Genomic DNA, 15,946 nt, shown 5'->3' with positions numbered 1-15,946 from the left:
ACACAAGCTATTTTTTCTGTAAAAAAAATAGCAGCAGTTCAAATGTCCCCAAAAAGGATGATGTTCTTAACTACCTGTAATGTATCAATATAATCAAAATTAGTAATTTTGTTATGTTTTATACATTTTATTTATTTAACTGAGCTTTAAATTCCATACTTAATATTCTCAGAGCAAAAACACATCTTTGGTGTCTGTATTGGCCAGGGAGTGACTCAGTTCCATTTGATGTAGTATCTGAGATGTGTGATGTCTGTTCTACATTTGGAAATTGAATGTGGATTTGTTTGGATTTGACATTAACTGTGCGGGTCACATTGCAGAAATCACTGCTCTGAAAAGTTAAGCATAAATGCTGAGGAGTTGATAACAATAATTATATATCTAACTTTTCTTCAGCCACCTGTGCGAAAATAAACACACCATGTTGTGTTATTGCTGTGTTATTGAATTCCCTACTTTTTATGCCTGTTCTCGCATTTAACTCCACTGGAGAGCATAAAGTCAGGTAATTTTGCCACCAATATTTTTCAGTATTACAGATATAGAGGTGTATCCATAACTTGAAATTATCTGCAGAATGGTTCAAACCATGTTGGATTTTTGCTCAAGCTTATCTTTTTTGGGCAGGAAGAGAAGGGGATGCACACGTGTGTGAAAGCAAAGGTAGTGCAGTAATGTGCAAGGACACTGTGATTGATGTGGCGTCTGCCTGGGACCCGTCCCCAGGGACTTACTCCACCAGCCCCAACTCCTGAGTGTCCCCAAATATCAAATGTGTCAACCAGCCCAGCAAGGCAGGGAGAAATGTGTGGGCTGAGGGGATGGAGGGGGCAGCTCTGAGGGTCTGACTCCCTTCCGTGCTTGAGCTGCACGTGCTTTTGTGTGACCTCGAGGATTTCACAATCCCCATGCTTCTCTTCTGCAGCTGTAACACAGGAATAATAACGCTTCCTCCCCTTTCTCTGCTTCCTACTCTGCTTTTGGCACACTGCTAATACAAGAGGGCTTGATCTCAGTTGGAATCTATCACTGCTACTGACATGTTAATAATACCAGTAGAAACGTTTCCTCTTTCCTTTGTACTGACAGAGCTCTGCACGGGGTAGCAGCTCCCAACACGTCAGCCCAGAGCGTATTCACTTTCAACCCCAAATCGGAGGCGTTTTCCGGACACAAGACAGAGAGGATGCAAGATTCAGGCTGACTTTTAGGATTTTAAACAGGGAGAAGTAGTCATAACATGCTTCAGTTTGATGGTCCTCCAGTTATTGCATAAACCTCTGAATTATCCTCAGCCTCTTGGCTGCTCGCACGGCATTAAACCTCGTGCGGTTGAGTCAGGGTTTCGATGATTTTCTGTCTAGAAGCTCCTCTGGTAGATGTCGCGTCCTGGAAAGGACAGGAGAGTTGGAGTGCGTTGCCTTGGCAACACGGATGTGATTGAGGGGATTTTGTGTCTTGAAGGAAAACCCCGAAGTTAGTGCCAGTTTCTCTAAAGACTGTGTGGAGTCAGGAACCCGGAGCTGCCTGGGGAGAGCTTCCTCTGGGACACAGGATCCCGCTCTCTCTGGCTTTGCTTGGGAGTCACATAGTGAGGAGTTGGTTTTTCTGCAAAGGAACCCTGAGAAAATCTAAAGATAAAATAAGGTTGCGGGAAGATTCTTCTAAAGATGGCTTACAACTCATGTTTTTGGCCTGAGTTTGAAAATCTTCTTTCACATTGCTTGCAGTCATACAAAAACATCTCCCTAGCTGCTCTAGTTCTTACATAATTGATAATTTATAAATCTCTAATGATTTAGAAGTTTTCTGAAAGTAGTCCAATAACAATAAATGTGTTTGTTCAAGCAGATCAAAAAGTCGGGCCAATCATGTTAATCTGTTTAACCAGTGCTGATATTATCTCTTTTTTAGCAGAACTGAGGTTAAACCTCTGTAAATAGCTATAAAATACCCAAATGCTATTTTAGCAGAGGCTAAACCCAGAGACTCAAGATGCAATTTGGCTTTGATAGCTACTGCAAGCCTCAAATGTGGATACCTGAGGAGAGGCAACAAACTCGCACCCTGTCTGTGCTTTCCTTCTTGTGTACAGAATAGATGGATTCTGCAGGGTGCAAAACATGAAGTGCAGCAGCATAGCTCATGTACACACTGTTACTATTTATTATTGGTGAGGCTGAGGCATGCAAGCCAGCAAAGGAAATAGCTGGCACATCTTCATTAATTCCTCCTGGTTCTAAAGTAAGTAGTTTTCAGGAAATAATTCTCCAAGACCTTGGCTACACACACAGTGTATTTATTCAGAGTTGGCAGGGGCACCAAAAAACATATAGCTCATAGAGTCCTCAATTCTTTGGATCCCAAAGGTGTTTATCATAAACGATTTTTAGACAGATTAGAGCCACACACATGCACAGAACCATGCCTATGACAGTTGCTGTGTCTCCAAGCACTTTAGGTTTAATCATAACCCCCGTCCACCCTTTGAATAAACTTCAGAAATTCCCCGATGGCATTAAGGGTTATTTTGAGAATGAGGAGACATCCACCTTAGCTTGGCAAATGAATATTGGCTTCACAGGTTTTTTCCTCCAAGTTACTTGAATATAACTATTATACTTTCTTCTGAATTGTAACTATTTGGCTTGTGACCTCACAGATAATTTACTTGTTGCTTTGAGATCTAGCCATGACTAAACCCAGAAATTTAGATATATATCCAGACTTTTTTATCTGAAAAATAGACTGAAAATCTTGAATATCAGTCTCTCTCATGAGATGTCCTGATTTCATGCATTACAACAGGGCCAGAAACAACACAAGAACAGCTTTTCTCACAGTATTTCAGTAGTTCTTTTCTGGCCATTGCCAAAAGCAGGATGTGAAGACATGCACGAACATTAAAGCAAACTCTTATTAGAATAGTTCAAGTTCCTTTTGCATTGTGGTAAAAATTTGTGTCAATTTTCATTCTATTCAGACTATTTCAACCCTTTCAGTACTTCAAAATTCCATCAGTGTTTTTTCTTAATAAATCATTCTGTTTGCTTAAATGTGATTTGTGGGTTTTCGTGCTTTTTTCTTTTTCTTTTTCTTTTTAAACACAGGCCAAGGATATGACAACGTGCTCAGACCCAAATTCACATTTGATTGTACACATAAATGTTTGCCATCCCACTGGCTGTTCCATTGACTTTGCAAGGATTCCTCATTGGTGTAATATTAAGCCTGCAGTAAGTGCAGGATGGGACAGAAGGTGCCCTAGGATGCCCAAGAAAAGATTGCAAGTGCCATCAGCAGGGATGTGCCCCAGGAATAAGGACAGATTTGGTTTCAGGCTTGCATAATTGTTTCCTCCAAAGCTGTCAGCAGACTCAGGTGCTGGTCACCTCACAGTCTTTCCACAAAGCAGTGAAATGGTATTAAGTTAACTGCTTCAGCTGCCAGGGTAAACACTGAGAGTAAGTGCAAGCACAAAGCAGAGCTGTAGCCTCCTCCTGTGGGCTCCTCCAGTGTGGGATGTGCTCTGGGCTGACAGCCGTGGCAGGGATGGGGCAGATCCTGGTGCTGTGCCTGCCCCATCCTGGCAGTGCCCGGGCAGTACTTGCAGCGCTGCCCTGAGGTGCTCCTGCCCTTTCAGAGGGATGGGCTCAACTTGCTCTGCCACACGGCAGGTTGTGCTCTCCTGGAGAGGGGCTCTCCACCTGCTCTGGAGTCGTGCTGGCATCAGCTGAGGTTATAAATCTCTCTGCAGAACAAGGTTTTCCAGGTGTCTGAGCCTGGTGCCTCCCAGGCACAGAAGAGGTCAGCTAAGCCCTTTGGACTTCACCTTCTCCAGCAGGCATATCCCAGCCTGTTTCAATAAACCGCTGCATCCCTTACTTGCCTGTATTTTCTCTTCACCAATTCAGTAAGGAAAGGATTGCAGGGATGTAGTGAACAGTTTGTCCATGCAGCATTGCAGGGACAATGCTGCCACTGCTGAGGAGCTGAGCACCTTGCCCATGAACTAGTCTCTAACCAGAGGGAAAGTGAACAGAATTTTGGACTACCCAGGGCAGCAGTGAAAGCCCAGATCTCCCAAACTGATCTGTTCACTATCTGCAAACTTGGCTTTACCACATGCCACCAGGTGGTTGGCTCAAACATTTGGTGTCCTTAGGAGAGCTGTCACCCTGTCAGGTCCTGGCTGGAGAGGGTCAAGTCACTGCTATAATAGAGAGGAGACTTCTAGTTTTTTTGCTGCTACTCTCCCCAAGGACAGCTGAGATGTTAGTGTCTTACTGCAGATGGGTGAATCAGAGCGTGAAAACACCTGCCTGGCAAGCCAAGAGCTGTCAGGCCATTTACAGGACATAGTACAGAATTTGCATCTCTGGGATTATGAATCCTAAAATCTCAAATCAAGAGGGCACTTCAGGAGCAGCCATATCCTAGAAGAGGATTTTGCTGTTCACCTTTCTAGGGATAATAACAGGACAAAACCACCTGGCTACATAATATTTGAATTGAAAATTTATTTCCTTCTCAACATTTGTTTCTCCTTCTGTGACCTGTAATATCTGCCTCCATGGGTTGGGATGCAGATATCTGGGAAGGAACAGGTGGCCTTCTACAGTGCACAAGTGACACACTACTGGTTTTATTGAAGAAGCCTTTGAGGAGGATGCCCACTGGGCCTCCTGTAGTTCAGAGAACTCAATTCTGAGATCTTTTTCCATGTTGTCACAGTCACTGTCCTGTAAAAGGCTGCAGCTGGGATGCCTGGGCCCACTTGGAGTTCTGTCTCTCAAAAAAAAAGGCACTTTGATTTGTGCCTGTGTTTGTGTGGGAGACTCTCCATGGATTGAGCCATAAAGTCCCAGTTAAGGTAATTCTGTCTGGCAGCAGCACTACATAGTTTGTAATGAACATTTACAAACCGTCCAAGGAATATGATTTCTTACACAAAAGAACCAGCTTTTCAAGGCTTTTACTCATGGAGCTGCTTCAAGCAGTCTTCATACCTCAGTCCTCCCTTGGATGGACTCTGCAGCCCTGGCCAGGCAGCTGATAATACAGAAATGCTCGAAATGCCTGGAAAGGACACAGTCATGTCAATTGTCTCCAATGAAGGTAGCAGTCACAAACACATGGGTTTGCCAAAAGTCCCTGGCTAGTTCCAAGACGCTTTCGTTTGTTTGCATTGCTAATCTACCAGAGACTGAGACTGCTCGGAGAGATACCAAGCCTTTTGTGAGCCTTCTTTCACCCTGCTTCTGTTGGGATCTGCCGGACAGCAGCCATCTGAGAAGGTTTTGGGAGCCTGTACAGTTATCAGACTGAGACAGAAGGAAACAGTCTGAGCTGGAGGCAGGATAGTCTGTGCACAAATTCATTCTTCAAGTCCTTTTGCTTCTCAGCAGCTTGTCAGGGCTGTCAAACTCAAGGTCTCACTGCAGCGGGGTCTGGACAAGCTGGAGAAAAGCCCTGCTTAGATGCATCCCCATAAAATTCAGTTAATGTTGTAACAGACAGGGCATTTGGCTCACAGATCATGATGGGATCCCCACTAGAAAAAGAATTCTTTGAAACTTTCTGAAGCTCTCTTCTCATAGCAGAGAGCCACGTGCTTTTGTGTATTTATGGAAAAGGGAGAAGTATTAAGTAGTATAGGCCACATATCCCTTTTCCAAGTAGATGCAGTGTTGATTCATGTCCCTTGTCAGCCAGGATGATTTCCCAAAAGAGAGGCTGGCTTTGGATCCTGACAGCCCGGGTTGCCATTCCATTGTGCAGGATCCTAAAATCTGTGTTTATCAGGCTAAGAAACTAATTCATCTTTCCTTGCTTCTTGCTAAAGTCCTTCCTTAATAAAACCTTTCTTTCCACCTCACTTTCTTCCATACAGTGATGTGACTGACCAGCACCTCCTCTGCAGCTGAAGATGCAGCTGCTCTCACCTGGGCCCTGCAGCAAAGAGCCAGGTGAGAGGCAGAGAGCATGAGTGCAGTCGTGCAGCCCCACTGCTCCCAGGATTGGAGCACACTGGGTGTCTTCACATCAGATCAACAAGTGGGAATCACTGAAAGTGACTCCTCTATCCCTCCCCTCAGACTTTCCTTGGGCAGGAGAGATATCCTACAGTCCATGTCTGGAATTTTTATGCAGTTACTTATCACCCAGGGCTGCCCAGGGCAGTGTTCCTGCCACAGCAGGCTGAGTTTGCAGCACATCCTCAGCCAACAGGAGCTCTCCAGGGGGAGCGTGGAGCCTCCCTTTGGCTCTCATTCAGCTGTTTTCCATCATTTCATTTGCAGTTATTCAAGACATACCTACCCAAATCACACTTGCTGCTGGCCGAGGCAAAACGTTACCTGTCTCAGCAAAGTGAGATTTCACCTATTTTTCCACAGACTTTCTTGAATGAAACCTTAAAGGGGTACCTGCAGGTGGCAGCCACATTTTGTAACTGAATTCCCTCCACATTCTAACAACTTTGTAAAATTGCTACTAGTTGATTACAGAAACACAATCCTGTTACTTCATTGGCCTGTTTAATTTAGCATTGTAAATCTCATGGATTTCTGACAATTACTAACTTTCTCATTGGATTAAATTCTTAGACAGTTTTATTGATTCATTCTGCCGGGTTTTCCAAGGTTTTCTTTGGCTGGGTCAGCTTTTCTAAACACCACTTAGATTTGCTATGAAAATATATGCCTCTGCATCCAGCGCACACCCTGCCAGATGCACAGTGGAAGCCCTGAGCCCAGGCTGCCTATCAGCCCCCTGCCCAATGCTGCAGGGTGCTAACACCTCCATTGGGACTGCTGGTTCTGGGAAACCCCATGGAGAAGCCCTGTGCTGGATCTCAGCCTCTCAGGACTTAAACTTGAGATTGCAAAAAGATGCTTCACATCCCTAAAACTGTTTGTGGAGTTCAGCATTTTGGCCAGTACTTAGTGAGGCACCAGCATCACGGTTGTGTTTTGTCCTAGTTGTGATGGTTGTTGATGATATGCAATAGCTCTTCCAAGGCCACAGGGGGCCTCTCTCAAGTCTGCTCTCTCTGATGGAGGCTCTGAGTCTTGCAGCTTCTGAGGGTGCTGTGGGACTGCTGAGCCTGCATTTCCCATCTCCCACAGCAAGCATGTACATTGTAGAGTACACAATATTTTCCTCTTAAAGCTGAAATATATTTCAGCTCTTTTGGGATGGTGGGTGTGGATGTGGCAGTCTTGTAGGACAGGAGACACATGGTTCAAATGCAGTTCTAGCAAAAGTTGAAGTGGTTTCTATTACACATTCCTACAAAGTTCAGAACAGATAAAGCAGTAATTAGATATCAGTAATTGCCAGTGGAACTAAAGTCATAACACAGATCTCAGTAACTGTTGATGTAGAATTGTCCACAGCAGGGAGTCTACAACCATACTTGTAGAGCCCAAGACTGGTGAAAGGAGAGTGTACACACAATGGAAGTGTCTTAAAGATATGCAAAAATCTGAAAAGCAACTTGAGGGGACTGGAAAGAGTTCTGGTTTGGGTTGTTTTTTTGTTGTTTTTTTTAATGCCGAGTTTGGAAATAATTTGGTCTCAGTTTCTTCAGACAAATCATTCCTCTTTCTTTTGTAGTGCTTTTCTTTAATGCCAAGTTTGGAAATAATTAAACCTCACTTTCTTCAGACAAATCACTCTTCTTTGTTTTGTACCTCTTCACGCCACATCAGATCCAGTGCTTGGCAGTCACCTATGTTCCTTAGTTGCTGTGCTGAAAAACATTCACCTAGTCATTACATTCTGGGAAGTATACCAAGGCTGGCCCACAGATGTCCGCTTTTCCAAATATTTTTCCTTTTACATGACACCCCACCACAGACAGTTGTGGAACGGGTTGGAAGGAGGCATCAATCTGACCATAACCTCTGTTTCTGAACATATTTTGCCCCTCATCTGCAAGTGTGTACAGAATAGTTCTCTCCAAGAGTTGCTCCAGCTTCACTTTGAATATTTTCCTGCCTAACCTCATGCAGGGGTAAGGACTAGATATTCTGCTTTCCAAATGGTGCTGTTAAAAAAAAGTCAGCCATAAATGAGTTCAATGAAGGTCTGCAGAGCAAGACTGGCAGCCATGGGCAGAGAGATTTTCCTGATACTGATCAAACACGGGACAAAAAGGGCAATCCTAGAGCCTCTGACTACTGCACCCGTGGTGACTGAACAGTTATCAAGGACAGCACAACTGGTTATAAGAATGAAGCAATACCAATTCCTTTCTGAAGATTAGGAGCTGTTTTCCTTTTGGGCTGATCACGCCCTGGAAAGTGGGCAGAGAAGACCACTGGTCTTCAACACATGTCTTCAACATGATGTTGTCCTCCAGTGGGTCTCAGCTCAGCCCTAATCAACCCTAGTCCCATAACCAAGGTTTACATAACTGCTGACCATCTACCACCAGCCTCCTTCTCCTCTTTCTTTTTGACTTTTTGAGTGTCTGTTTGTCCCAATATGTGTTCCCCCACCCTTCCGTCATTGGAAGGTTTAATGCTGAGTGAAAAACCACGAACAGCCTTTGAACGTGTTCTGCCAAGTCTCTTTACAGTACAATACTGGCAGGAGTAAAACTCTGGAGCCAGGCAAATATGCAAGCTTCACATTAAAGGAAGCAGAGCTGTACAGTTATTGCATCATTCTATGGCTTCCCAGACATTGTTGTTATGTTTTCATTAGAGCAACAGAACTGCACTTGGTGCTTTCTGCTGAGGAGCCAAGGAGGCCCCAAAAGGCTGTCAACTGGGGCAGAGAATGCGGCAACTGGAAAGATGAGTGGTTTACTGCACTAATTTTATAGTGCAGCCTTTACCAGTTAGTGGTAGAGGGAACCAGCAACATGATCTGTGTTCACTTTTTTTAAAAAAGACACATAGCCAAATACTTATAACTATTTGCTTGTTCAAGACAAGTTATTTGGAAGTTTAACTACTACTGAATCAACCAACATTTTTCAGCACTAAATCATTTCAACCCCATACCATATGTTTTTAATTTAATCAGCATCTGTATTTTTTTAATTACCATTTTTATTAAAGCCTCTCTTTTTTCTTTTTTTTTTTTTTCCAGAAGCAGGACACAAATACCTAGCTATTTAATCTGGATATTAGAAGGTATGGTTAAAGGCTCAGCCATTGAAGGAAAACTCTGCTGCCAGATGCACTCACTGGAGCACAGGTGCTGAGCTTTGCTTTCTTGCCTTCCCCAAGCTCTTGAAGAAGTGGGGTGTGACACAGCATGGATGGACATAAACTTGCCACCACTACCAGTTGCGAGGAACGATCTGGACCCCCAAAAGCTTCTCGGCCATTTCTCACCTAATGAAGAATAGAACAGCTTTAAAGGCATTCAGGATCCTAGTGCAATGGGGAGTTGACTGAAAACTGCTGGTTTACGACCTCTTATTTCTTGGTTCAGCATTAGTATAATGTCATTCTTATGGTCCTTTTGCAATACACAGTCAAAGTAACAAGAAGCAAAGTTTTGACTGGCCAAGTACTGTCTTGTCACCATGTCAGGATTCTCAAATGATGGAAGAAAATGTGAAATTAATGAAGATGGTTTTGTGACACTGCAGAACTACAGAAGTGGCAGGATTAGGTCACATCAAATTGTATGGAAGCCAAAGTCAGCACTTCCTTACGTACATTGATGAGCCTTTCAGAAGAAAAATATTTGTGTTTAAAGTAGAATTGATTGCAGTTGTAAAAGATCAAGCAACTGAAGGGTCCCATGCTCTATGTAAATCAGGATAAAAACACATAACTTGCCAATGAAAACACCTGAAAAAGAGAAAGGAACTTCTGAAAGGTGTCTGGCAGATAACACAAAAACAACTCAGGAGGACAAATACAAGCCATGGTGATGTTGTCCATGGAAATACTTCCCAGAAAGTTGTATTACTGAACTGTTAACTAAGCAAAGCGCAAGTTACAATAAAAATTGCACTCAAGGAAAAGGTTCATGAAAATAGGTGACTTTTGGCTGCTTCCTGTGGCCAAAGCAAAAAGATACTAATCATTGAAGAACATCACTGTTGAAGCGAGGGAGAGAACAGTAACTGTCAAAATTAATTCCTTTAGAAATGGTGCAATGTAACTTACCCTGCAATGGTTATGGCTGAAACATGCTGGTCCTGGCCTGTGCCAGGTCACTGGACAGTCCACAATTAGGTTGTCTGAATTAAAGAATGGCCAAGATGCAGCACAGCCTCCTGTTGTTCTGGATCCTGAGCAGTATGTGGCAAAGCTTAAGTAGCTAAAGAAGAGGCAAACCACAATTTGCAGTTGGGGAGCAGTCAGCTTCTGACTCTGGAAATAAGCTCTGCAAACGGCCTGCATGGAAACTTGAATTCCACTGCTGAAGAAACACATTACATGTTTCCCTCGCAGTCATCCTGCTGTCATGTATAAAACAAAGATTATTTTGGTGGAAATGTGCAAGGAACAACCATTTAATTTATTATGAGATGAAATTCTTAAACTAACATATCTAGTTCAGCCTCCTGGGATGATTCACATCTGACCCCCGGTGTAAGCAGCTCACTCAACTCATTTTAGGAGACATGGAGTGAAAGAGGTACCACGCTTTCACACGAGGTGATCAGTTAGCCTAAAGCATATTACTGAGTCAGATCCTGAGACAGCCCGGTGAGTCTCAAGCTCATTTACTTTCCAAAGGAAAGTTCTGGTGATGGAGCAGAATAACAAAGCCCCTAATATATCACAGATTCCTTGCACCCAGGCTGTGAAGTTTATATTTCTCTTACAACTTGGAGACAATATAGTGTGTCAGAGCACATGCACTTGTCATTAGCATGAACACTAAAAGGAAATGAACATAAATCCCAGATTCCAATGTGTAGTTTGAACATCCTGGGACAATTAAATTATTGATAATGGTTATCTGTCACCAAGCAATAAATCATAAAGTCATGGAGTGGTAGAAGAAAAGCTATCTTGCTGCTGACAGATGTGTAGACTGAAAGATGTGGTGGGCCTATAAAGTTCCAGAAATAATTGCATAAAGGGGAAAGATTTCTTCTCTTGCTTTTTTTCTCATCAACTCTAGTATTTCCATACTCAAAACAACACTTCCTCATGACAACTTTTCTTACTTGGACTCCGTGATTTTTGACATTTTAGTGTAATTGAGGAACAAAGCTGACAATGAGCAGCTGGTGAAGAGCAGGCCTGGTGTTATGACTGCCAGTTGGAGCATGGTGCTCTGCAGAGCTGGGAGCTGGCTCCTGAAAATGTGAAAGGTGATGGTTACTCCCTGCTGATGGTAACATCAATGTAAATAAATTGGAAAAAAGGACATATTACAAAACTGTGAAACTATAGGAATCACATAGAGAAAGCATGGAGGGAGCAGACTGAGCAGATGACAGCAAATGAACAGGACAAAGCCTGACTGCCCCTTCTAAATCACTACATTTTTGCAACTAAAATAATTTGTACATCCAATTGCTCTTGAGTTGAAAATAATACTGAGCCACATATGCAGTATAACCATATTTCCTAAGAGGCTACAGGTTTACATGGGTAAGTAGCAGCTGGTGGAAAGAGCAAGGAGTGAAGGCATTTCCCTTCTAAGCATGGGAGCCAGGGAGTGGGAGCTGGCTGGTGCCTGGTTATACGCAGTGGGAATGCTGGGCCTGGGCAGTGGCAGTGCCTTGGGGTGGTGCCAGGGCTTGAATAGGCTGGTGGGCACTGCCAGGAGGGTTGGAGGGCTGTGTGAGCAGCATGGGGGACCCAGCTTTGTGAGGATCCCTTTTCAGGGGGCTGCAGCACTCTGAAACTCAGCACAGATCTGTGGACAAAGTGGAAGCTTTTCAAATGTACACGCTGTACTGCACTGCTCACAGGGGCCAGGGATCACATTCATTTATTCATTTTCCAATAACTAAATCTCTTTATATTAATTACATGGAATCCACCAGTTTTGGCCAAAAAAGATGTATTTTTCTAATACTAGTTCTTTGCCCATGTGGTGATCCATATTGATTTCAACAATTCTTCTCCTTGTACAGAACTGTAAAAGTGCAGGCATGGTAAAGGAAAAGAAAACAGCACAAGTAAGTTAGCTTAAGTCTGGGATTAACTGTCTGAGGTCTTAAAATAAAGGTTTCAGATTAACTACTTGGAGGCATAAGGGCTACCAGTGTGAGTGAGAATGGCAAACTGAAGCCATTTCATTGTCAGAAACATGACATTTATTGCCCTGACACCTGTATCATAAAATTAAGCTTGCTTTAGAACTTACTCCATTTGAAATCCACGTTAAACAGTCAAGTGTGCCTTGAGAGGTCATGCTAAGGACAAGAGTTATTTTCAGGGAGTTTTTTTTCCTTCAACAGTTAGAAAAATAAGCTACCATTTTACGTGTTATTCATAAGTGAGACTGTGATAAACTATTTGTATCCACAGCTTCTCTCACAGAAAAGACAAAAATAAAATCAAGCCTCTTCTCTTTCAAATGAATTTGGCAATTAGCATTTATTTTAGAAGTATTTTTGGTTATAGCAATGAAGCATATGATACTACTACAGCTGTGACATCAGTATAATAATATAGACACGTTTATTCAAAATAACATACCAGGCCTGTGGGGCAGAGCTTGAAAATACTTAAAATAGCATTTACGTGGTCACTGGATGCTGATGGAGCTTGTGATGAACCCTGTGACTATGTTGGTGTTTGCACTGATCAAAAAATACTACTTGGACTGACATTTTGATTTCCACGCTGTCAGCATCTGTCCATAGCTGGCTTCCTTTAAAATAGCATCTACACCTTTCCTAAGGGCCCAGTGTAATTCTCCTTTCTCAGAATTGTGCAAGTCTTCCAAAATGAAATTTTAAATGAGTCTTCATGTCTGCTTCATAGAAAACACAAATAAAAAGGTGGATTGGGCATTATGTCTTCCTCAGAAGCTTCTGTCAGCAAGAAAGTTAGTTGCCTTGAGAAGTCATGCTAGTTGGAGGAAAATAATGAAATTACAAAATGCTTCTAAACAAAGAAAATTGTTAATTATTAAGGGAGTACAAAAATAATTCAAAACTGAGTCTTTGACAAATTCAAATAATTTAAATATTTGCTTTTTTTCATTTTTGTCAGCAGTCTTTGCTTGTAATTAAGACATTACTGCTCTCAAAGAAATGCCCTAGCATTATTTGTTCAGTATGGTATGTACAGTGGGTCTATAATTTATAATAATAATAATTATAATTTCTGTGCATTATGGAAAGCAAGTGTAATTTTGAACATAATTTTATACAGAAAAAAAGTAACATCAATACAATGTTCAGTGAAAAATTAAAAACCACAAAAAGATAATGTGCAAATATAAATCTAATATCCGACTCTATTTAGAGCTGAGTTAAACGTGTTAATTAAAACACATTTCACCAGCTACTTACAAAATTAAGCACTATTTTGTTTGATGTTGGTAGAAATGGGAAATTTGGAGTGATGTCTATTGCTACAGCTGTTTGCAGTCTTTATATAATGCCAGATGTGAGATTCATGTATCTGCATTTTCTGCTCTCCAGTGACTCACAAGTGATCAAACATGCAAAAGTATAATGAGAGGATGACTGGACAAGATTATAATGCAGGGAATTGTTCAAGACATTTATAAATTGCTGCATAAACACACACACACGAAGAAACAAAATTTATTGTAATGTCACAGATAAGCAAAACCATGTATATCTACAATGAATTAAAATAAAAACATATAAATTGTAGAAAATGTCTTTGACATATCTTAACTGATGGTCTTTAGATGGATGCTATGCTAAAAGACACACAAAATTAGGTATGTTTTATCAAACCAGTAATGTAATATTAAACGTAAGTTTCCACAGATTTGTTTTTATTAAATTATCTTCAGATAGATGAATTCTGCTATGAAATACAGACACTAGAAGGAGTAATTGTGTATTTAAATGCAGCTGAATTGCTAAACAAGTGTGTTGGTAAAAGCTGCTGAAGCATCAGCCATATTTTGCTTTTTCTGTTGCCAGAGCCAATCTGCGAATGTTTGCTATGCAACCAGCTGCTGCCTCCTGCAGAGCGTCATCTGTAGAGCCTACCATGGCCAGTAGGAGCTAGCAAAAACACAGAGGAGAAAAAAACAAATCAGTGTGCTTCTCTGTCAATAACATTCAAATCATATCTAGAACAACTGCATGAATTAAGCCACATATCTGATAAATAAAATACTTACGATCATATTAACAACACCACATGTATCTACTACGTGTATACTTTTGTATGCATATATCTATTAACGTCCACATAAAAGTGAGATGCATTATATTTTATCATATTTTTACCTGAATTGATATTTTCATGTCTTATTTTCTAGTTATTGCACTATGTCTGTCAATTGATTGTGACTTGCATTTTTGTTATTGTAAGGAGAAATTGCACATGCTTTATGTGAGTCATGTGAGTCGTAATTTTCCCTCCAATATTACCAGTATAATTGTACATGCTCAATATTTTTGATAAACAAAGCCATGCTTTATTTTTTTTTTTTTTTTTTGGTCTTTATCATGAAAAACTGGATTCATGTGATGGACCCTTGTGTCCCATTGACTGCAGTAGGTTTCTTTAATGTCACAGAAAACTACTCATGTTAAGTATCTTGAGGGATATAGATCTGGGCATATCAGTCTTAAATATTTACATGTAAAAGTGAATAACAAAAGCTCAAGAAAGGCATAAAACTTTTTGGAGTTGATTCAGCTTTTTGGTCATGTGTAGTAGATCCTTTACTCTGGAAGTCATTCAAATTTTTCAGTGGAAATTCCCTAGGAGTAAGGTACTGTTCAACATGAGTAGGACACAAGACAGGCCTTGGTGATAAAACATTTTTACATATCAGAAAACCATTAATAATGGGTTTGGATCTCACTTCAGTGTGTTGCAAGTCAGTGATGCAACTGCAAATGCAATATAGCTGGAAAGGAGAAGACTCTTGCTTAGCTTAAATCAGCTCCACACAACCCCCAGATTTCTGAAAATTTGCCAGGCTTAATGTGCGTTCAGGTATTTTGAAGCTCAGACAGCTCTAATTAAAACCTGCATTTTCAGTCTGCAATACTTAGGAATCTGTATTCACCCAAACAATGTTGAGTTAAACCACAGAGAAATCTGTTATCACTCAACTCTGGTGCATATTTTTCATACAGCTAAAATATTACACAAAATTATGAACTGCTAAATATAAAAGCATAAATTGAATGCAGACATCAAATTCATATGCTACCTTTTCCTAACCTTCCAGCAGTCGTGAGGCATGGGCCACAGCTGCACACATATGGCATTTACTTAGAGAGATCAAAGCATTTTGTACTTGAGGAAGTATTTGTGTTAGCCAAATGTACAAAACAAGCATCTTTCCAGTCACCTTTCACCCTTTGACCCCTATATGCAACATGGAAGACTGCCTGTAATAGGCTTGAATTATGTCAGAAACAATATTATGTCAATTAAGCATTAATGATAATTTTTTCTAGCAATCCCTCTGAAAATTTCCATTACTGTAATCAGATATCTAGGTCCAAGTAGCTAGGTAGAACTTAAAATATGAACCCTTCTGAAAGTAAAGGCCAGAGTTAAAATGACATGAGAAAGGTTTATGTTTCTATACTTTTTTTGTGTGCAAAACCTGGGCCAGGGTCAGCTACCAGAGAAGTGGAAAATTCACCGCTGACTTTAAGTGGACGTAAGACCAAGGAGACAACAGGTCTACCTGTAATGATAAAGCAGCTCTACAAAGCACAAAGACCAGAATACAAGCTTCTCAAATGCTTAATTTCTATTTTTTTCTTCAGAAATACTGCTGGATGTAGATATTTTTTCTTTGCCATTTGTCAAGAGATGATCTCTCA

General features: G+C 41.2%; 1 protein-coding gene across 2 annotated transcripts in view; it reads right to left on the bottom strand.

Moving 5' to 3' along the window:
- Positions 1-14,041: 14,041 nt before the first annotated feature.
- Positions 14,042-15,946, bottom strand: part of ODAD2 (outer dynein arm docking complex subunit 2) — a 71,042-nt gene continuing 69,137 nt past the window's right edge. For both annotated transcript variants that reach the window (XM_058832903.1, XM_058832901.1), the window contains exon 19: positions 14,042-14,155. In XM_058832903.1, coding sequence (XP_058688886.1) covers positions 14,042-14,155 — 114 coding nt within the window. The remainder of the gene's footprint in view (positions 14,156-15,946) is intronic.

The sequence above is a fragment of the Poecile atricapillus genome, chromosome 2 (assembly GCF_030490865.1).
Source record: "Poecile atricapillus isolate bPoeAtr1 chromosome 2, bPoeAtr1.hap1, whole genome shotgun sequence".
In the NCBI taxonomy this organism is placed as follows: domain Eukaryota; kingdom Metazoa; phylum Chordata; class Aves; order Passeriformes; family Paridae; genus Poecile; species Poecile atricapillus.
The sequence above is the reverse complement of the archived record's forward strand: the minus strand, read 5'-3'. Positions and strand labels throughout refer to the sequence as shown.